Source organism: Chiloscyllium plagiosum, unplaced genomic scaffold (genome assembly GCF_037043375.1).
Source record: "Chiloscyllium plagiosum isolate Xiang-an unplaced genomic scaffold, Cpla_swu_hap1 HiC_scaffold_7, whole genome shotgun sequence".
Classification (NCBI taxonomy): Eukaryota; Metazoa; Chordata; class Chondrichthyes; order Orectolobiformes; family Hemiscylliidae; genus Chiloscyllium; species Chiloscyllium plagiosum.
This window is the reverse complement of record NW_028270145.1, coordinates 88,153,592-88,177,752: the sequence shown is the minus strand read 5'-3', so window position 1 is coordinate 88,177,752 and position 24,161 is coordinate 88,153,592. Positions and strand designations below refer to the sequence as shown.

Here is a 24,161-nt window from a genome sequence, read left to right as displayed (position 1 = left end):
TGTGCATGAATGGATGCTATAAAACTATGAAAACAGACCCGCCTGACTTGGAGAAAGTGTCTGCAAAAAGAGAATTTTCATTGAGGTATGCACAGATGTGGGCTGCAGTTGGGTCAAACAATCTCGAAAATCGTTCAGAGGCAGTCACGGCTGCCACCTGCAAAGGTGGGCTGTTTAACATGTCATGGAACTTCATCCCAATTATAATAAAAACATAAAGGCTGTCTAACTCTTAACCCTCACATGCTCCCTATCTATGCCATCTCATGCCACCCTCACCCACTTCGACTGGCTTCTCATGCCCCTTAGACAAGGTGTGTGCCCCTCATCTACCTTGTATGTCAAGCTACACATTCTTGATGAAGGGCTTATGCCTGAAACATTGATTCTCCAGCTCCTCAAATGCTGCCTGACCTGCTGTGCTTTTCAAGCACCACACTCCCGACTGTCAAGTTACACCCCAGACCAATCCAGCCTTGCAAATCACACCTTTCATGACAAGGTATGGCATCTACCTGACCAGTCACCCACTGTAAGAACCTTGTAATGATAATAGTACATTTCAAAAATGCTTTTAAAAAATCATTCATCCAAAACTTTCTATTTGGTTTCTAAAAAAAAATTCCTTGAACTACCTCATTATGTATTTTTTGCTGAGAGCCCAGACATCCATGAGTGTGTTGAAACAGTTGAACAGCAGGGAAAATATTGCCTAATTGACACATGTGGCTGCCTATTATCTTCTGTTGTTTGTACAATGTTTATTTACATAAGGTAAGGAGGGTTCAAGTGCTTACAGTTTCTGCTTTGATATTTTCAAGGGTCTGGGCAGTTTATATTTTTATTGACCATTAGTGAAAGGAATTTTTTTTTAAAATGCTAGGATATAAATGAATGCTATTAAAAATAGACCTTTTAAAACACATCCATTGATGTAGGATAATAAATGAATGCTATAACGGGACAGTTTTGTTGCTCTGTAACCTTGTGCTATAGAAACTTGCACTATGAAAACCACTGTAGAAAATTGCACTGTAAAAAATCACTAATAGAAAATTGCTGTACCTGTTCAGCAGAAAGTTCGTATTATCCAAACAACGTCCACAATTTGTCAATCACATTATAACCAATTCGCGCTGATGAAATGCATGTTATAGCAGTTCAACCTGTACGAGGGGCCATGGGGAGCTGGGAAAGGGGCAAAGGGTGAAAGTTATGTGAGGCTCTGAGGGGGAATGCAAGGTGGGGCATAGTTAATCATGAGGCCCTTCGGTAAGGCATGTTGAACTTGCCTTTCAGAAGGTTCCCTCTTCTAGTCTATGGTTCAGAACACCTCTGAGTTACCACTAACCATGAATCCTTTTAGAACTGGCCCAAGTCCATTAAGTTACAGAGGACATTGAAATGCCTGTCTCTGCAAAGGAGATAGCCAGGTCAGCATTACTAGGTGAGGACTCAGGATCCAGACCAACCTTCTTGCCTGAATGACACTGGTTAAAAACAAGAAACCTCTGGGAATATGATCAGAAATCCCAGATTTAGGTTCCGAATGCCATTTGCAAACCTCCACGATGTCTCCCTGTCTCTATGAAAATCCAGTATTATTATTATAGATGTGTTGTTTGTTGGTGGGAGACAACAGTTAACCTTTTTTAAGGGTATGTTGCTACGTTTTAGGAATGGATGGATCTTGCAGCTGTCTGTTGGCAGGTATTGGCAGCTGATGTAATTGTTCCTGTACCATTTGTTATCTGGAAAATGGGGAGCAGCTGCAGGGGAATGCAGCCCAGGACACTGAATTAATTGAGTAAACAACTGGAGGCTGTAACAAGATTTTGGTGGGGTTGGCATTCTTGTAAGTTGCGGTCAAATGAGTGTTCACAACTTGCCAGAATACCACTGATCCCACCTTGTGACATTTTTTGATCCCATGATTTGGGCAGGAGAAAGGCACTCAAATTTAGAGTTCCACAGGCTTTGCTAATTAAAAACAGCAAGACTGACTGAAAGGTTCAATAAAGAGATAACCAAGTGCTGTTAGTGATACCAATCTCAGTGTTCTTAGCTTAGGAAAGTAAAAGACATATGACTGGGATCACTGGACTTCCTACAGACAAAGCCCTATTTAAACTGAGGGAATGAAATTTGGCACCAGCCTCAGTTACAATGGCTTTAGCAAACAGACATTTATTATGAAGAAGCATTTATCATGAAAAAATGCCTGCATAATTCAGTAGAAAATAACTCATATTGCCGAGAATATGAGGGATGGACAAATTGCAGAAATACTTACATACAAGCAGGTCACTTTTTCAATGGACAGAAGTTTATTAAAATTTTTAATCAGTGATAGTAGTAAAAAGTATTTTGTTATTGATTAAACTAAGATTCGGACAGGAGACAGCAAAATTGGAGGTGTAGTAGACAGTGAAGAAGGTTACCTCAGATTACAATGGGATCTTGATCAGATGGGCCAATGGGATGAGGACTGGCAGATGGAGTTTAATATAGATAAATGTGAGTTGCTGCATTTTGGAAAGCAAATCTGAGCAGCACTTATACACTTAATGGTAAGGTCCTGGGAAGTGTTGCTGAACAAAGAGACCTTGGAGTGCAGGTTCATATTTCCTTGAAAGTAGAGTCACAGATAGATAGGATAGTGAAGAAGGCGTATGGTATGCTTTCCTTTATTGGTCAGAGTATTGAATATTAGAGTTGGGAGATCATGTTGTGGCTGCACAGGATATTGGTTAGGCCACTTTTGGAATATTGCGTGCAATTCTGGTCTCCTTTCTATTGGAAGGATGTTGTGAAACTTGAAAGTGTTCAGGAAAGATTTACAAGTATGTTGCCAGGGTTGGAGGATTTGAGCTGTAGGGAGAGGTTGAATAGACTGGGGCTGTTTTTGCTGAAGCATTGGATGCTGAGGGGTGACTTTATAGAGGTTTATAAAATTATGAGGGACATGGACAGGGTAAATAGACAGTCTTTCCACTGGGGTGGGGGAGTCCAGAACTAGAGGGCATAGGTTTAGGGTGAGAGGGGAAGATATAAAAGGGGCCTAAGGAGCAACTTTTTCATGCAGAGGGTGGTGCGTGTATGGAATGAGCTGCCATAGGAAGTGGTGGAGGCTGGTACAATTGCAGCATTTAAAGGGCATTGGATGGGTATATGAATAGGAAGGGTTTATAAGGATATGGGCTAAGTGCTGGCAAATCTCTATGTACATCTCTATGACTCTACATGGGACTAGTTTAAGTTTGGATATCTGGTTGGCATGGACGAGTTGGACCAAAGGGTTTGTTTCCATGCTGTACTTCTCTATGACTCAATGACAGCTCCTTTATAAACTTGATTTCTTACACAGACATCTACATTTTCACAATTCATGCATAAGGTGCTCACTTAATCAGTAGATTAATTGTTATCCCATCTGTTCTTGCTGTTATAAGTTTGAGTTCATCAATTGTTTACAAAATATATGTCCATAAAATCATTTTATGTACTTTCTAGACTACCCATCATGCTATCATTAATACAAACACCATTTGGAAAGAAATAGATGCATCTTTTATTCATTTGTAGGATGTGGTTGGCCAGCATTATTGCCCTTCGTTGCCCTTGAGAAGGTGCTGGTGAGCTACCTTCATGAACCATTATAGTCCATCAATTGTGGGTTGATCCACAATGCCCATGGGGGGAAATTCCAGGATTTTGATCCAGCGACAGTGAAAGAACAGTGATATATTTCCAAGTCAGGATGGTGAGTGGCTAGGAGGGGAATTTGCAGGTAGTGGTACTAATACCACGGTGTTTAGTTTTGATGCAAGAATGGAAGATAGATATATATAAAAAAGAGGCATTTTGTTGCTACAGTGTTTATCCTTTTATGTGGAGAAGTTAGTACTTCTTATAAGATTTGTCTTATATTAAAGAGCAGAGCAATGTTTGGGTAATACCAGCAGGTATTTCGCCTCAAAAGATTGTAGATACGTGTGACACCATTTCATTTAGTGTACGCATTGAGTAGATGGGGTTCTGAGTTTTGGAGTGGGGTGGGGTGTGAAGATGTGGAGTGATGGAAATGCTCACCTAATGACAACAGTGAACCGTTTCATGGTTCAGTCTCTTTACAATTCTCAGTATCAGCCACCAGTACTCAATGAGCACTGACAAACGGTTCACTGATTTGGAGTGAGGTGGGTAACTATTGAAGGAAACTTGACCAAAATGCTTTTGCAGGTTGGTGGAAAGCAGGCTGTGATGGATGGGATGTGAGGCATTGCTGGTGGGAAAAGGGACAGGAGACATGGAGATACTTGAGTATTTAGGAAAATACTTGTAGGGTTGGAAGATGCATTTATGTTCCACTTGGCTACCAAAGAAAAATCAGCATCAGAATGATTTTGTGCCCTGTTTTGAGAGTGGTCTGTATAGTCCCTTAAAAGCCTACTTTCTTAGTTCCTCAACGGTCATTGGATGAAGCAGTGTGCAGATTCCGCTCTTTGACGCATCTAAAACTGAATCAGGGCCTATTGACTTTTTTCACTCATTCAGTGGGATGTGGGTGTTGTTGGCTGGTCAGTATTTATTGCTCATCCTCAGGTGCCTTTGAGAACATGGCAGTGAGCTGCCTTCTTGAACCATTGCAGTTCATGTGCTGTAGGTTGACCCACAATTCCCTTGGAAGGGAATTCCAAAATTTTAATTCAGCAATAGAGAATGAACGGCGATATACTTCCACATCAGGATGGTAAGTGGCTTGGAGAGGAAGTGCAAAGCAGTGGTCTTCCCATGGTATCTGCTCTCCTTATCTTTCTTGATGGAGGCATTGTGGGTTTGGAATGGAACACTGTACTGACATATTTCAGTACGGATTCACTAATTTTTGATGTAGGGTATGACCTTTAGTTTCTTGGCTTGCCGAGAAAAAGCACATCAGATTGCATGTTCGTGACATTAGGGTGGAAAAGAGTGCATCTGCAGTTTGGCCTATAACAGCCCCATTCCTCGTCAAAAAAATTGGGTTGAAAGTTGAAACCATTATGTACTTAGAATATTGCATATTGGATTGAAGTTATCAGGAATACGCAGACTTTCATTTTTGAAGCTCCTTTATTTTTAATTTAATAATTTGATCGACTGTTTTTTTCCAGTGGTAACATTTGTTACTTAATAGATATGACAGTGTGTCTGCAAAGTTATTTCTGTCATAAAAAATATATTTAATAGAGTTTACCAAATACACAAAATCCATGGGACAAAGTACACATATATAAATATTTCTAGCAATAACAAACCAACCTAGTTTGATAAGTTATGAAACAACAGATTTTTTTAAAATTTCCTACATATTCAGTTGACATCATGCAGGTAAAAGACTTGACCCTACAGTGGGTAAGCATAATAAGCATCTGTTTTGTAAGTATGATGGTAACAAGATGATAAAATGTCCTGGAGAAATACATTAGTATTATTTTATATTTCAAGGCTGAAGAATAAGCCTGCTGTTTATGTTCGTTATTGCCCAACATACTCCACCCTCCAACGGCCACATCTGAAATCTTTGCTATCTTGTTGATGGGTCAGTATTTTTTTGCCTTTTCAGATGAACTGACAAAATTATTTGTGCTGAAGAAATCAAGAGGAGAACCTATTTCTTTTACAAAGCTGCCCAACTTAAACAATACATTTAGATAATGAGGACCTCAGTTTCTTTCTGAGCAGTTAGCAATGGGATTAAATCTATTTGCAGCCCACATAGTCTGTTTTCAACAGTTCATGGTAGCTGCCAGATTAGACGATTTGACTTACCTCCCTGTGATGTTTAGAATCAAAACATTCCCATTTCAGATGAAAAGCAACCTTGACCAAGAAACAAAGTGGATGTCAGTTTGCAATTTTCTTACCTTTACATTCTCTCTGTCAGAGTCTCCACGAGAATGCCCTTCCCATCTCCTTCCGTTCCCCTGCAAGGAAACAACCCAGCTCAATGCCTCTTTCATCTGCATTGTTCCATTTGAATCTTCCCCTTTTCACGTTTGCATGCCCTTCAAAGATGTAAATCAAAAGATAAATTAACTTTTCCCAAAGTCTTCCCTTTTATTGGTAATCATCAACGTTAGCAGTACTGCTAAAAATCAATTTACCTGAAAAATATTCAAAAATTACTACTGTGATAGGAATATCTCTACCACAAGACAGCTACAAATTTATCAAATCAATCAAATATCTATCAAAAGTCAGCTACAAATTTGTAATAAACAGGACTGACTCTGAACAGGTTTTTAATTCCTACCCGGTGAAGATCAGTTTGGGTTATAACAAATCAATTGAACTATACCTCATTTCTACAAAGAGTAGCAACCAGAATGCAGCTGTGAACATTTCTAAAGCATTATTGGCCTCGGGTATAAGTGGGCCACTTTCAGTCAGCAGATGGGGAGTAAAGCTTGATTGATTTTCGGGAGGCGATTTGGTTGTAACCAGTGTCCGTGCTTTTTGCTGTGGTCCCAGATGTCATTTGAAACCTTAAATGATTTCACTTTGTACACACCCAAACTTTAACCATTGTACTAGCTTTCTTTTTTTTAAAGTGGCCACTTGTAGATAAATTAAAGCTGCACTTCAGACTTGGGAGCAATAAACACACAGTTATTAAGATTTGTTTTGCCTGGCCATTAACTGGTATAAAAATGTTTGAAAAGCCTAACCTTCAAAGTTACGAAATTCATGTTTTTTAAATATAACCTAACATTGTCATTTATTATGTGGGCACTGTAATACTTGTATTTTAAACATTAATCAATTTATCTTTCAATCTATGCTACTATTGCTGTTTTTATATGGCTAAGAGCACACAACCGATTTCACAGTCATTGTAATCTTGGGTTTCAGTGAATAGCAGTTTAACGTTTTGTGTTGTTTCCTTTTTAGTTTATTTCCATCTTCTGCTACTTTTCTCTTCACACAAAATATTCACTACTATGCACACTTTCTTATTATTTTCATGTCACCCCAGTGAGAACCAAATGCTTCTTCTAAAGTGTATGGTGCAAACAAAATCCTTACAAATTCCTGTAGTGTTCACTGCAAGAAGTGACTGAATTTTTTTTGTTAAGTACTGATTTACTTTGCAAAATGGCATCCTCTTGAATATTTCGACAGGAAATCTCAACATGTTATTATCCTCTGTGACATTTACATGGTGTGAATAAACCATTCAAGAACTACTCATACCTCGAAAGCAAAAACTAAAAAGGAAAATTGATTGGATTTTGCTTTCTTTGATGATGGTTGGTTGATATTAAAATGCTGTATTGTTGGCTGTATTATTGCTGTATGTTGATTATTACCTTTTTACTTTTATAAACATTGAAATGTTAAATGAGATGGTAGAGTTTTCTTCGAAATGTGTTGTACGTTTAAGTAGAACTGTTCAGAAAAATTCATTTTATAAAAAAAAGATGAGATTCAAGTCTGAAGTTCCAGACACAGTATGGAATGACATGTACAAGCTTGGCCTGGGTGTGTATGGGGAATTGAAATGTGCAGAGGCCACTGTAATGATGGCACTTGAAGCAGCAGATTGCAACGATTCCAGTCATACCATCCGGGCAGTCATCCCATTAACTGCCATTGATTGCTGACCTCTTGGCCTGTGCTCTCTCTTTTCCCTCCCTGGCTGCAGACCTGCCACCTGGAACTCCAGATGCTTTTGCCCAACTGCTGACCTGTCCATACTGCGACAGGGGCTACAAGCGTTTGACATCACTGAAGGAGCACATTAAATATCGACATGAAAAGAATGAAGACAACTTTGCCTGCCCACTCTGCAACTATACATTTGCCTACCGCACCCAGCTTGAACGACATATGGCCACGCACAAGCCAGGGAGAGATCAGGTGGGGCTTCTGGATGGGTATGGGTAACCCTTAGAGGATAAATATCATTTTAATTTCTATTGGCTATTAATTTTTTATGGCATTTTGAGGATGCAAATATTTAATGGTAATAGCTCTAATTTAAGTTTAAATGGTTTTTTGATGGTCTTTTCCAGGATGATTTAATATCATGTACTCACGATTGAATGAGCATTTTAATATCCAATTTAGAAACATTATCGGCACTTGAACTTAAATTTAGCTTAAGTTTGGGGTTTTACCTTGGTTTTCAAAATCTCATTAAAATACTGTGTCATCTCTACAATACCATTGTCCTCATACTCTTTCATCAAATTAGATGATTCAAATGTTGTCAATGGTCTTACTAATAGCTAAAAGCATACATTTTTTAATGATGCTACCATCCCTACTGATTATTTGCTTTCTTTCCTCCCATATTTTTTATTTTAATGATAATGCTCTCTCACACAATGTTTGGTTGATTTCCACTTGACAAATGGTCAAACATTTGGATTTTGTAAGGTTACTGTTTCCATTGAATTATTGTCCTCACCGACCCACCACTCCCCATTACAATCCTTTGTTGGAAAAGACGTATCAGTATTTTTGTTGTAGTACTGACATAGCTCAGTTGTTATCAATGATAGAAGGAGGTAAGTTACATAAAACTATTCCCTGTTCTTTACCACATACATGCACCCCTCTCACTGGAACACTTTTTTTGATTAACAGTTACTAAACCATTTGTGCTATGTAGTGTAACTTCCTCTGCCTCCTCCTGGGAGATGTGAAATACCATAGATTGTAAATAATCTTGTAAAAGTGTACTTATTCCATTATTATCATTTTGAGAGAATGATTTCATTTAAATATTTATCTTTGCACATGTCAGCTTCGTTATTTTAGAAGATGAGATAGTTATCCAAGACATTGGAAGGAACAAATTCCTTTGGAAACTTTAAGCAATAATACATTGGCCTTTGTTTTGTTCTCTCATGACAATTCCATTTTATATAGATTTAAAATAAAGCACTTTCTGTCAGTGCAATGAAGTTTCTCTTTCACCTTTTGGTGCAGGGTCTGTACCATTAAAAATTGATTCTAAAATGTTTCCAGAAATTACAGAATATGCCTTATTATAAACACAAGGCTTATTTTAACTCAGCATTGTTATAAAAGGTGACTGTAATATTTTGAACCTGACTCCTACTCTCTTTTAAAGGTTCAAATACCGGTATTACATTTGCCCTTTGTCAGGAAAATAATCTCTGCCGACAGAATAATGATGTTCTCAATTTTACTGATGGCACTTTAACATGATAAAATTGGATATAGCAAGCAGCACTCAAACCAATGCACACAAGCTCCATGGGCCAGTTTCCATTTTTAAAATTTCATCCACAGTGGAGACCCATTATTCCCAATGCTAAAAATGAGGGAAACACCTTTTTTTGGTTTAACTGAGGCTAAAAGGCAGCTCACAGAATTCAGCATAGTGTGAATTGTTGATGCTGACAAGCCACTAGACGTTGGATCTGTTATATTAAAGAGTGCCACTGGTACTGAAAATGCAATGCCGCATCAGTTGACAGCACTCCATCAATGTAAAATTATTTAAATATTCTGTGAAGGCCTCAGGAAAATGATGTATGGCTTGCATTTGTATAATTGAACATAAACCCCATTATTATTTTAGCTGAAGATTAAAACACGCTGTAAAAGAATTCCAATTCTTGAATCACACTATTTTGTGTGTGTTCAGCTGGGCTATTTTGCCCAGTTTGTATCCTGTTGTTTCTTTTTCTGTTTGCATCTTCCCATTTTATTTATTTCTGTTTAGTTTTAGAATTGAAGACGAAGCTTCCTAATTTGATCATGGTACTCCCACTTAGTAATTACAAATGATTGTATCATATTAACAGAGGCGCAACTAAAGTTTGCATCAGTCCTCTAAGGATTGAGGGGAGACAAAGCAGCTGTTGCTGTTTGTTTATGCAGCTCAGCAACATATGAGCACCAGTCCCTCATTGGCGCTCTGCAGGCCAGGGTTTGCTTGATCTTTGAAGGTTGCTGCTGTTTGAACAAACCTCCCTGTGTCCTGTCCAACACCATCTGTCTCACCAGGAATGTGGGAAGAGTCAGCACACCCTAGCAGTTGTCACACTGTTCAGCACTATTCCTTTGCAAAGCTTTTGTATCTTGCTACTTTAGAAAGCTGACCTCCTACCTTGAGTATCCATTGCCATCAATTTAATTTCTTACCAGTTAATTTTCATATTGTGCTTGCTGCCAGATGTTTAAAAAAGGTCATCCCTATTGAGATTTTACCTTTTTTTACATAATATAACAAAGCATTGCATAGTAATAATTTTTAACTATTAAATTGTTACTGTTAAGACACTTCATAGACATTTAACCTACAAGGTACTCGTAAAAAATACATTTTTACTTTTGGCAATATGACATTTGATGTGTCAGATAATAGAATAGAATGACTGAATGGTTTTATCACAGAAGTTAGTATTGATGGTGATTGTATCTCTTGTGGCAATGATTTTCTTTTAGAATTTTTTGTTTTGTGTGATGTGAAACCCGAAAGGCTCAGCAATTCTTTCAGAAATTATCATTTAAAAGACAAAAATATTTAGGAACTTAAACAGAAGTTATGGAAAAGCTCAGCAGATCTGTCAGCATCTGTGAAAAAAAATTAAAGTTAACGTTTCGGGTCCAGTGACCTTTCCTTGGACCTTGAGGAAGGTCACTGGGCCCGAAATGTTAACTTTGGATTCTCTTCACAAATGCTGCCAGATATGCTGAGCTTTTCCAGCAACTTCTGTTTTTGTTTCTGATTTACAGCATCACAATTTTTTTGGTTTAGATTTAGGAGCTAGTTGGTATTGAGAATGTCTCTATGTAAATAGGGTCCATTTGGCATGTCTGTTCTGTTAGCTGTGACTGTTCACAAATTTCACCAAGCTGTGCATAAGACTCATTTCACTATCTTCCCTCTGTAGCACCACATGCTGACCCATGGTGCTGGTAATCGCAAGTTCAAATGCACAGAGTGTGGCAAGGCCTTTAAGTACAAACACCATCTGAAGGAACACCTGCGAATTCATAGTGGTAAGCAAAACGCTTTTTAGTCTGCTAGATAAAGGGTACGCTTTGAAGGATGAGGCTAGGTTTTACAAAAAGGCGCTTGATGTGGAGTTTCACCTGCCAGAACTACACATTGGAATTGTGGGAGAAAACACGAATGGACCTTGCAGGATATCTGTCCATTAAAATTATTATCCAGGAAGCCCAAGGGAAACAGATGACCTCCCGTGTTGAAATCTTGATATGGGCTACAAGTAAGGGAAGCTTTACATCAAGAGCACAAATTTGTTAAATAACCCCAATGATTTTATTATATTGGGTATGAAATAGCAACATATAAAATATAAATAAGCCATTAAATGTAATTATTTTTGTGTAATTAATGTATATGTATTTATTTTGGGTAATTTTTCTTCTCATTACAAGGTAAAAGATGAGATTGTTGACTAAAAGTGGAGTTTTTTGGAGCTTTTGTCTTGCACTCATTAGGACATTTCACAAAGAATACCAGTTTAAAGGGAATAACATCACTGATACTATAAGAGAGGCAAGAGCTGATTATTTGGCAAGTGAACTCTGATTGGCTGAGGCATTGAAGTGGGGAGTGTAGCAGTTAATGAACTGCCAGGCTGGTTAAATGTTAACCAGACAGGTTGACTGCAATTGGTCAAGGCATCCTGTTGAGAAATGAAATAGTGAATGCTGTTGCCTATTTTGTCGAGTTGAAACAGGCATAGTGCGTGTACATATATTCTTTCTGTTTGCAACAAACATGGCTCTATGTATTAATGTATGGAGCTTCCAGTACCTGTACGCTACTACCTTGCGAGCCAGACTACAAGTCCTAAATTGGTTATCAATGTAACAGACTCAGGATATACTAGCAAACGTCCAATTGTGGAATCACATATAATTTTGGACACAGTTTCGAGTTCCGTAAGCACAGGCTAGTTGGCTGCCAGCAGCGCCTTGTGAACAGACAAAGGAATATGCTATTTGATATGATCTACCAGTAAAGCCGACAAACCTGACATCACACCGACTCTGAAATTCATATACCACATGACTCATTTGTGGGATAGGCAGTTGGGCATTTGAGAAAATGTGACTTTTTTTTAGCACTGCCTAATGACTGTATGTATAAGAGTATAAGCGGTTCAGATAACAGTTGATGGGAAGGACCTATGCCCATTGATTGAAGAGTTCCTAACGAGGGCAACAGATTTAGGGTTAGGGTAATACGGTTAGGGTTAAAGCTAGGTGGTTTAGAGGAAATTCAGCGTCGCTCCGAAAGCTAGTGTGTTTCCAAGTAAACCTGTTGGACTATAACCTGGTGTTGTGTGATTTTTAACTAATTAACTGAAAGAGTGGTCAAGGGAAAAATTTTCATTACATTCAACAAGTACTTGGTATATGCACTAAAACTGCCATTACCTTTGAGACTGTGGATCATGATGTGAAAAACAGGAGAAGGCTGCATGGCTCTTTGTTGCAAAATGGGAATATTACAGGATGAATGGTTTTCTTCCATGCTGTGGGTTTCTGTGATATATTCTCATTTGTGTTTAACTAGTTAATTTGATAAAATGAATAATTTTGATGAGATCACCTATTATGTATAAGTTTAAATTTAATTGCTTAAAACATTTTTCAGGTGAAAAGCCATATGAGTGTCCAAACTGCAAGAAACGATTTTCTCACTCCGGTTCCTACAGTTCTCACATCAGTAGCAAGAAGTGCATTGGCCTGATTTCAGTCAATGGCAGGATGCGAACTAGCTTAAAACCGGGCTCTTCTCCGACTTCAGCTTCTTCCTCTCCTACAAATTCAGCAATTACACAACTGAGGCATAAACTGGAGAACGGCAAGCCTCTTGGTATTCCTGAGCAGCCAGGACTACTTAAAATTAAGACAGAGCCACTTGATTTCAATGACTACAAAGCCATAATGACTTCCCATGGGTTTGGTAATTTCCCAAATGGTGGAGTAGGAGTTGGCAGCCCACTGTCAATCAACACCTCAGTTGTAAGTCCAATGCAGCACTTAGGAGTAGGGATAGAACCACAAATACTAAGCTTTTCCAATGTAGCAAACAGTAACTTAAGAGAAGTCCAAAAGGTCCTCAAAATTGTTGACAATACAGTGTGTAGGCAAAAAATGGACTGCAAATCTGAAGAGATTTCAAGACTTAAAGGTTATCACGTGAAAGAGCCAGCCTCTCAAGCTTCCTTGGCTGAGGAACAAGGAGTTACCTCCCCTGTTATGCCATCTGTTGGTCTTCCAGTTGTCAGCCATAATGGTGCCACTAAAAGTATTATTGACTACACACTAGAAAAGGTGAATGAAGCCAAAGCTTGTCTTCAGAGCTTGAACACGGACTCACAAAGGCAAATGAGCAATTTTAAAAAGGACAGGCTGCGTAACATGAGCTGTTCTGCATTAGATCTTGGTATGGAGGAAAAGACATTTGACAATAATAACACATCTCCTTACTCCTGCCAGTTTTGCAGGGAGGCTTTCCCTGGTCCCATTCCCTTACATCAGCATGAACGCTACATGTGCAAGATGAATGAAGAAATCAAGGCTGTACTTCAACCAAGTGAAGTTGTAATTACCAATAAAACAGGAGCGTCAGGTGAAAAGCAAGCTTATATGTTATCCTCCCTTCTTTCAGAAAAAGGTATCCCCAGCCCTATAAATGCTTATAAGGACCACATGTCTGTATTGAAAGCTTACTATGCCATGAATATGGAGCCAAATTCTGAAGAACTACTGAAAATTTCCATTGCTGTTGGCCTCCCTCAGGATTTTGTAAAAGAATGGTTTGAGCAAAGGAAGGTCTGCCAGTTCCCTAATTCCAGGTCACCGCCACTGGATCGGACCAGTGCTGAGTTGGCATCGGTTGCCACTGACATGTTCATAAATAAAGACTGTCTGTCAGCTAGGCACACAACAACAGCATTAAAGCCGATGGACTCGATAACGTCACCATCAATAGCAGAACTACATAACAGTGTTACTAATTGTGATGCACCTCTCAGGCTTATTAAATCTTCTCAGTTTAACAGTATTAAATCAATTGGTGATAAGATGGACCACTCAAGGAGCAATACTCCTTCCCCTTTGAATCTTTCCTCTACTTCCTCTAAGAACTCCCATAGTAGTTCATACACTCCAAACAGCTTTTCTTCAGAAGAGCCTCAGGCTGAGCCTCTGGACTTGTCTTTGCCAAAACAAAAGAATGAACATAAAAGTGTGGTCACAGGAAAAGTAAGAAATAAAACCAATAGTATTATTGTTGACCATAACAGTATTTCCTATCCATCAGAGAACCCAGATGAGCCCTTAAACTTGACCTTCCTGAAGAAGGAATTGCCTAATACTAACAACACCCTCGAGAAAAGCACTAAGCCAGTATTCAGTATAAATCCATTTAGTGCCAAACCGTTGTACGCAACACTTCCACCACAAAATGCATTTCCCCCAGCTGCTTTTATGCCCTCAGTCCAGTCTAGTGTTCCAGGTCTGCGACCATATCCAGGGCTAGATCAAATGGGCTTCCTCCCACACATGGCCTACACATATGGAACAGGTGCAGCTGCTTTTGCAGAATTGCAACAGAGAAGAAAGTACCAGCGGAAGCAAACGTTCCAGGTAACAGCAGCTGACTGATTCTGTAACATTACTGAAACTTTTGTGAAAAGGTGCATTCCAATCATCACAGTAGATATTGTGACTGATTGATTTACCTTCATAATGTGTGGCAGGGCCATAAATGTACAATGGATGTAATAATAATTTCTTAATTCTGATGACAGTAAGATTAATTTAATTGACATGAAAATTACTTAGACAAACTAAATTGTATATTTTTATCCAGCAAGTGTGCATGTAAAGCACAGTGTTGTCAAGTAATTTTTAAAAGATCAAAATCATTGTTTTGAAGAACACAGTTTTGCTGCACCCTGAAAAGAAATCTAGTCACAACATCCTTTTCTCTTCATTTTTATTGAGACAAAATCCTAATGCTAAATCTGTGCTAAAATTACCAAGTGACTTTGTTAGCATTTTGCCATTATTTAAACATAAAACAGTGGGTTATATTATGTCACCAATTAATACTTTAGAAATGAAATTAAATTTGAAAGGATGCTGTTGTAAGAAACATATTGGAGAGCACATCTTTATTGTTTGTGTACTAACATTAGAAATGTTCCAATAGAAAATCATTTCATTGAATTTCAACACATCCAAATCCCAAGCACTGAATAATAAAGGCAAAATCAAGGAACATTTGACGATTTAATTTCAACATTGGTGTTGATTGAAGCTAATGAGTGCTTTGATGCTTTTAGATATCTGATCAGGATCAGGTTTTATATGACACAATAAAGTTACAATGATATGTACAAAGGTATTTGTAAACAGAATGCTGCACGGCCTAATTCACATTTACCTTTTCTTTCCATTTTGATAGTGCAGCTGTCCTATTTAACAAATATATTCAGACCAGTCAGTTAATTTTAACTTATGCAGGTATTAATTAATATATCTCTGTTGATGAAATGTAATGGCACTAACAAAGTGGGAAGGTGTGTGAGTGCATTTTTACACTTTAGGATTACTTTTAACACTTCCCTTCATTTCATGCCAAAACGAATGCTGCAGTGTTGTAATGCACGTTTTCATGTACGTTACTGTTGAATTAAATGCTGTTTTCACATACAAGGAGTCATTTTCATAGTAATTACAGACCTTTCTCACCAGCCTGTTTGCATTAAGAATAAATCATAACCATATAGGATAAAGATATTTAATATAGCTGTTGCAAGTGTGTAATCAGCACTGATAATTTAAAAGAATGTCACAAGGCAGTTACTCACAAGGCTACAGACACAGTAAGCCTTATCAGTAACTAATAGCCTTTTTCCAGTTTCCAGTTAAAGAATTCTGCACGGAGACAAATTTATTTTACAAAACCAGCACACACATACACACAAAAAAACACACAAAACTCAGTTTGTGCACTTAAGATCTGTATAAATCTCTTTCATTTGCCTCTCAGGTTTAATGCTTTTCAGACTTGAGCTGTGTAAATTAAATGTTATATATATGGTATTGCATTTGCCTATTGTGAAATCACAAGAGACAGCGCAAGGCATTTATTTGTTATGGAGGTCAGTGGGTTTTCTAATAAAAATGTATGTTATCTTAGGGGGAATTGCTTGATGGAACTACAGATTACATGTCAGGCTTGGATGACATGACAGATTCAGATTCCTGTCTGTCCCGAAAGAAGATCAAGAAGACAGAAAGTGGCATGTATGCATGTGACTTGTGTGACAAAACATTCCAGAAAAGCAGTTCCCTTCTGCGACATAAATATGAGCACACAGGTATTTTCTTTTACTCTGCACTGCCCATACCTGTTGAATTTGATTCTTGTGTTAACTCTAAAATACAGTATTAAATTGAAGTTATTACATTTTATGATGCATTTATTTTATTTGGCGAAGAGAGATTTTCCTGATGCTGTTTAACATGATACAGAATTAAGGATATGGGCTATGGAATTATCTATTCATGGAGGATAGGATGAGAAGTATGACATTACATCTTCAAGGGTGGGAGCTTTTACGATGTAACACTCGCACTGTAATTTCTTGCCCCCTCCAGATTTTTAATTCAGTCTTCCATTTTAATCCAATATAACTTATTTATCATTTTTGTCATCTCATTATACTCTCTTTTGTGTACACATCCAGACATGATCACACACTTTCATCCTGTTGCAACCCTCCCTTCTTAGTCTGTCCTCCATTTTGCCCCATGGTATTAGACTGACAGGGATTTACTGTCATGTCTATTTTTGAATTTTGCTTCAAGTATTGCAGCTATGGAAGGTGTTGAATGCATTCCAGTGCTATTTGTGGTGTGGAATTAGCCAGATGTTTGCTTGGCCGAGGTTCCAAGTTCCAAACTCTGGTCACACGTTGGCTGAAATGCCACAGGAGATACTCTCAATTACATAGGTTAAAAGTGAAGTGTGTATCATAACTTGATGTTGTTATAAATATGTATCATTATTTCTGTTATAGGAGCGGCTATCCGAAAATAAAACCATTACTTTTTCACTTTTGTCAGGAGTCCTCCCTTTTAGTAACTTGAGAATTTTCATTGTGTTTTTTTTGATGAAACATTCAACTATTTGGCTTTATTAAATCATACATTATCTTTTCAAAAGTACAGACAGTCTGTACTCAAAACATTTTTTTAGCTTTGGGCAAACAAATGATCTGTAGTAACTTTGACAGGCATGATTGACAGTAATTCTGAACACTTGAAGATTTCTGACACTTTGACATGTTCTTGGAGATTCACCAAAGGTATATAAATCATTAGAAGATTGTTGAATCATATTAGAAAACTTAATATTATATCTTAATCTGTTTTCTTTTTTTATAGGAAAGCGTCCACATCAATGTCAAATTTGTAAGAAGGCATTTAAACACAAGCATCATCTTATTGAACATTCACGACTGCACTCTGGTGAGAAACCGTATCAGTGTGACAAGTGCGGCAAACGCTTTTCACACTCAGGGTCCTACTCGCAGCACATGAACCACAGATATTCCTATTGCAAACGGGAGGCAGAGGAACGGGAAGCAGCTGAAAGAGAGGCTCGCCAGAAGGGTCACTTAGAACCTGCAGAGCTACTGATGAGTCGGCCCTACTTACAGAGCATTACTCCTCAGGGCTACTCGGACTCTGAGGAGCGAGAAAGCATGACAAGAGAAGTAGAAAGTGAACGAGAACAGGAAAAAGAAGGAGAAGAGGATGAGGAGAAATTAGTAAGGCAAGAAGGGGAAGAGGAATTTGATGAAGAGGAAGAAGAAGAGAGTGAAAATAAAAGTATGGATACAGATCAGGACACAATAAGAGACGAAGAGGAAAATGGTGACCACTCAATGGACGATAGCTCAGTTGACGAGAAAACAGAAACCAAATCTGAACATGAAGACATTGTGGAAGATGGCATATAATAACTACTGCATTTTAGCTTCCTACTTCTTCCAGTAGTATTGTTACTTGCTTGAAACACTGCTGTGTTAAGCTGTACATGCACGTGCCTGATGCTTCCTGGAAGCCTGAGTGTTGGACAGATGGGGCAGTCTGTCAGATGCAAAAAAAGGAAAAAAAGAAAAAAAACCGGCAGTGTTAGAAGGAATTAGTCAACTTTGGGTTGTGAAGAGTTGCATTATGCAAAAAAAAATGTTCAGTGTTAGGACCTAAAAAAATGTGTGGTTCCAGCAGCCTAAAATTACCCTTCTGTTAATAGTTTCTTATTTAGCACAAAATAGTGGAGTATATTGCATTACATGCCACTTGTATTACTACACGAATTTCTAAAAAGAAATGTATTGTCTATGTTTCTACCTATGTATATTATCACACAACAGTAACTTGAAAATGTAATGCCTGTGCTTCTACCCATACCTGTATAAGTAAACAACAGTATTTTAGTGGATTGTTTGTAGTTTGACCCAGTCATTAGGCCTGTTTCAGCAACCACACAATATTTTAGGTTCCCAAGAATTTTTTGAAGGATCATGAAATGATGCATGTGTGATTTTTTTTAGACATTGAAGTCTTACAGTGGCCCAGCTATGATGGAATAGAAAGAGTGAGAGTAAGAGAGAGAGTTAGAGAGAGAGAGAGAGAGAGAGGGGCAGATGGTGGAGGAAGCCTTCTGAAAGGTGGTTTTAAAAAGCCTTATATGCAAACCTTTTAATCTGTGTTCTGCAAGTGCCATCCTTGTATAGTGCTAAAAAAGGTAACTAAAGTTACCTTGCACCAGCTTCAGTGTTAAACAGCTCACCCTGTTCTTTGAAGCACCCATGTCAGTATTAGATTCTAGGCAGCAGTTCGTTAGTTTACATATGTTTGTGCAATTTTCTGTACTTTTTTTGTTCATTAACTTGTCAGTATTACACCAAACTTTGCAACAATTTGCATTCATTTTATTTTAGGTCAAATAACATTTATTTATGTTGCTCATTTTATATTTCCTAATTTTATTTATTTCATACTGTAGTGTACAGTATTATAGTTCTTCAATATATAGATATATTTTAGTAAAGGAACATGAGGTTGATCATTTGGGCAAATTTTACGTAATGAAAAGAGCATTTATTGTGTTTTCAAACATTAATTGTGAGATACGAATTTTCAATTTATTATTTTATTTTGTTTTCCAATTACTGGATTCCAAATTTGAGAACTTTTGATACGATCTTGTGAAAACACTGTATTTTCGACTGAAAATTCCACTTTCTTCATCTGTTTTTTAGCTAAAAAAAAGAGGGACTGTTAAAATACAATGTATGATACCATGACAGAAATCTTTCCTGAATTGTCTTTGTAAAAGTATTATTAAATTTTCAATTTGTAATTTCTCTTGGAAATGACCATGCTCGAATAAAATGTAGCCAAACTAGGACCTGTACGTGCAGCTTAAGGTTCTATGGACATCACTGCAGAAGACTGATGTGCATAATAATGTATAGTGTTTCCTTCCTAACTGTAGGATTGTCTTCAAACCATGAAGAATTACAGTTTCATCCACAGCATTGTTAACAAAAAAAATATTTATTAACTTAAATTTATATTGTCGTCCTATTTATTTCACTCAATGTCCACTTTTATAATTCTCTCACCATCTCAAAATAAACAAAATTATACAGTTGTAGTTATTTCATAAGCTTGCTGAGAGGAAAGCAACAAACTAAATGAGGATTGGACATATTGGCACTGTATGAAGGAAAATTTATTTCTTGGGTTGCCTTGTGTTTAGTTGACTTGGGTGTTCACAGGTGATATTGCAGTTGAACCTACAAGCAATATTCCATTCTCTCATCCACTGTTCTAATTAGATGCATAGCACCGTCAAGTAATGTAACATTGCTGGTGCATAATATAGGAGCTTCTTTTAAGTAAGCTATCTAGATTTTATTAACAGGGTCTAATTTGACGGAAAATCAATACTGGGCTTTTGATTAAGTTGTGAGATGTATACACAGTTTTATCATCTGATATACAGACTGCATAGGTTAACAAAATGGAACGTTGTCTTTTTAAATGAAGAATTGGGGTTCTCACAGAAATAAGGCAGTGGTGGCTTAAACAGGGTCTCCAAAATATTGTAACCAGGATCTGGTTACACTACAATCTGAATTTCCAACAGGCAATTAAGATACATTACACATAATGAAGACAAATCGGAGATCAGATGATAACTAAAAGACCAGTGAGTGTGATTGACATGCAGTTTTTTTGAACTGCCAAATCATTGATTTTAAAACAGCTTTTACAGCTCGTTTAAGTTGATCTCAGGAATATACCAATTAATTGATTGGTTCTTAAAAAAAAATCAATTTTCTTAGTAGTGCAGGTTGAAAGGAAGACTTTTAAAAGATGTCCATTGCAAAATCTAATTAAATAAGGTCGTGTCTTGTTTACCTGGGATTGTAAAATTCTTTTCAGCCATTTAGTTCTGTATATAAGCAAGACCATTTAAGAATAATTCAGTGCTATACACTTTAAAATGTAATCATATGTTTCTTGAAAATATTCTGAGTCTCATATATGGTTCATAATATGTATATATAAGATATGCTTAAATAGAAGCATCCATATAAATACTACTTGCTCTTATCATCAGTTTTATTTTTTTTCCATTTAAAGGACTTTGCAGGTACAAGTTTTCAGGCTGATAACTTCCCAGTGAACTTTTAAATCAAGTTTTTCATCTGCATTTTCTCAAAACTTAATATTTTGAATATACTAAGACAAAGTGGCAGAACATCAATGAGTGAAATTGTTATTGTAAGCTCATACATTTATTTCACAAAAGAAAAATCCAGTATCTGCACTAATGGTGACACCTGGTGAAATGTCCTGAATTCAAAATTAAATTTGCAGAACGCAATGGAAAACAACATTTGTCGATTTTGGTACAAGTAGACAAGGAGATAGATTTTACCTCGTTGTCCTATTATATGAAAAATCTAGAGAGAATCCTGTCCTTAAATCATCATTGGTGATTTTAACATTTTACTTTGAACATTCAGAGTCCAAGGTAGCAGCAGGTTCTTAGCACAGTTTTGAACCATATTGGGAGGATGATGATACATTTCTTGTGACATTAGGAAAATAAATTCAAAGTCATATTCAGAAATATTTTATCAGCAGTACTTTTACATGTTTTTAAGAAATACTTTTTTGCTATTATTAAAGATTAATAAAATACTGTTCTTTAATGCTATCCTGTAGAATAATATATTAACAGGTTTGAATTTGCATTGAATTGTTGTTAAAGTTGTTCTCTGAAGATCTGTGAGCTTACTTCAACATAATTATCTGCAAGAATAAAAATAGTGAGGATCATTACATCTCTGAGAATGCCCCAAGCATTTTCATAATATTTTCACTGCACATCCATAGGGATGGAAATCACTAAAAAAGAACAATACTAAAATACATATGTTTCAGTCAGAGTACACATAAAACAGAGTAAATTGAAGCTTTTAAACCCTTTGCCATGTTTGTTTTTTTTTCATTTTCTGTAATTTATTTCATGATTGATTGATTTTAAAATAACACTTGGTTATAAGAATAAGCACACAAGAATCCTTGAGAATAATAATATTATAATCTCTCTGAGGAGAGGAAAAAGTAGATCAATTGATTTTCCCCCCAGTCTGACCCTTAATGCAACAGCAGATTTCTTCTTGTTACTACTTACATTCACTAAAAATAAAATATCACATTAAATGACCCCCTCTGGATCACTCTAAAAAGATAAGTTTAATTCCCCATCCAACCGTGGGAAGTCACTAAACAGATAAAACGTTAACAACCTCAAAATTGTTTAGCAGTTGTTCTGTACTATGTTCTAACATGTATAAGGAGATGTTATTTATTTTCATACTTCAGCATGTTTGTCATCAGGACATGGATAGCAAGGTCTGTAAAGTGATAAAAATAGAAGTAAGGTTTCAAGAGTTGATTGGATTCTGTGTGGACGTGTGAGTGAACATTTCTGAAGAAAGCCCATGAATGCTGTCATTAACACATTAATCAAGAATGCAGCAAAGGCACGGTTTATAAATAGTGATCTAATAAAAGCCAACGAAGACATGTTGCCTTGTTCCATCAAATTTTAAAGAAGTCTTGACACAGCTGTGCATGTGGTAACGGCATAAAATCAACGTTTGGAACAAATTTTACAATAGACCAGCAGTGATTTATTTGGTTTCAACAAATGATTGAACTACATTTAACATTCAAACCATGAAACCTATACAATTTAAACAGTCCACATTACTTCTTCAAGAAAAATAGTTCATGAATTGGATTGTAGTTATGCTTCAGATTGCTCCTTTTAAAAAAATTCAATAAACAATACAAAATTTAATAGTAAATAAATTTGTTTTCTTCTGCTGTAAAAGGATAATGGTGTCTGTATTTGCTGTTACAATCAGAGGTGTTGCTCCCAGAATTAATCTCACTGAAATTAGAATTTTCAATCTCAGGTTCCAACACATGGGCACATCACAAAAGTTAAATTCATTTTACGGTGGGACTAACGATGTGTGTGCAACTGGAACAGAAACATTAGTTTAGAATTGATCTGCACTGCACTGGATATGGAAAATTGTCATTCAGAGAATTTGAAGAATGAGGAATAGAAACATTTACTTAGCTATTTTTGAGTAAATTATTGCACACACAGATAATTCGAATCTGAGTATGACATGAACAGTTTAATAATTCCTCAGCAAGTTACACAGCAGTTACTTCATAATAATTTTCAATTGAGGGAATATTGTGCAAGCTGTAAACAATTTCTAAAGCATATGCCGGATGCATTTGACTGTAATCAATAAAGCATCATTAATATGCACAACACTGACTAAATACTGTTAAACCACACAAGACAAGTTATAAACAGGGTCACTTCAGTTTAATCGAATGTATAATTTCCTTTGAGAGTGACTTCCTTGATGAGAAAAGTACTGTGCTACAGTTCCAACTGCTTTGACACTAATTTATTGATATTATAATTTGCATGACATAAATGGTTTAAGATTAATGCACAACTCAGTAAAAGAAAGCTTAACTAAAAAAAGAAAAATTTGGAGAATTTGCAAAAACACTTGAATTATATAAGTGAACAAAGACTACACACTATTAAGGTACGAGATTTGAATACTGAAGAGAAAAATCTAAAGTTTTTAAAACTTTTTTTGCTGTTAGGGAGCTTCCTTCATTTAAAAGTGCTCTTGAATCTAAACAGATCTGAGCTGCAAGTAACAAAAATTAAGACTTTGATGTACACATACAAAGATATTATAAATGACCTTGGTACAAGATTACCAGATTAGCATTGATGAAAATGTTCAAGAGTATCAACTTAATATTAGCATTAAGTCATATTGATTCAATGGTGTACCCCACAGTGTACAAATAGCTAAACTATGTTTTTTAAATGGTAATTTAAAATGGAATGTTACAGATTTGAAAATGCTAAATTTAATCATTCATAATGTATTTTAGTGCACAAAGGACTACTTTTAGATAGTACTCATTTTTTTTGCAGTAACTGTTGAAAATACACAGCAGGGCAGGCAGGAACTGAAATGGAAAACTCTTCAGGAGGGACTCTTGCTAATATATCTTAGCTTTTATTCCCTTTTGAGTATTATTTGATCAATGTATTTTGAGCATTGTTTTCTTTGTATTTCTTTGTGGATTCTCTTTTAATCACTTTAAGATGTCATTTTTCAGATACAGAAGTATTTTGCTGTACTAATTACAGAGGAAAAAAAAACCTGCATTATCTTTCATGTGCCCAATGGGGCCAACTATGCCACAGTAGGAAATAAGTATTATAAAGAACAGCAGATAACTGACAGTGAGAATAATGTCATAGTTTGATTTTGGAGTTCTGTTAGTTTTTGGTGAGCAGCCTGTATATATAGTTGATATCATCAGAATTATTGTACTGAATTGCATTTTGAATCTCAGGCATCCTATCCTACAATTAAATACAAAATTATTCTAATAAATACGTTGAAAGCCCAAATTCTTTTCAA

At 36.6% G+C, this 24,161-nt stretch overlaps 1 protein-coding gene across 3 annotated transcripts in view; it reads left to right on the top strand.

The window, feature by feature from the left end:
* Positions 1–20,708, top strand: part of LOC122551730 (zinc finger E-box-binding homeobox 2-like) — a 151,022-nt gene extending 130,314 nt beyond the window's left edge. For all 3 annotated transcript variants that reach the window (XM_087989233.1, XM_087989235.1, XM_087989234.1), the window contains 5 exons: positions 7,691–7,905; positions 10,920–11,028; positions 12,659–14,658; positions 16,220–16,400; positions 17,470–20,708. In XM_087989233.1, the coding sequence (XP_087845359.1) occupies positions 7,691–7,905; positions 10,920–11,028; positions 12,659–14,658; positions 16,220–16,400; positions 17,470–18,047 (3,083 nt within the window). In that variant the 3' untranslated portion in view covers positions 18,048–20,708. The remainder of the gene's footprint in view (positions 1–7,690; positions 7,906–10,919; positions 11,029–12,658; positions 14,659–16,219; positions 16,401–17,469) is intronic.
* Positions 20,709–24,161: the final 3,453 nt, after the last annotated feature.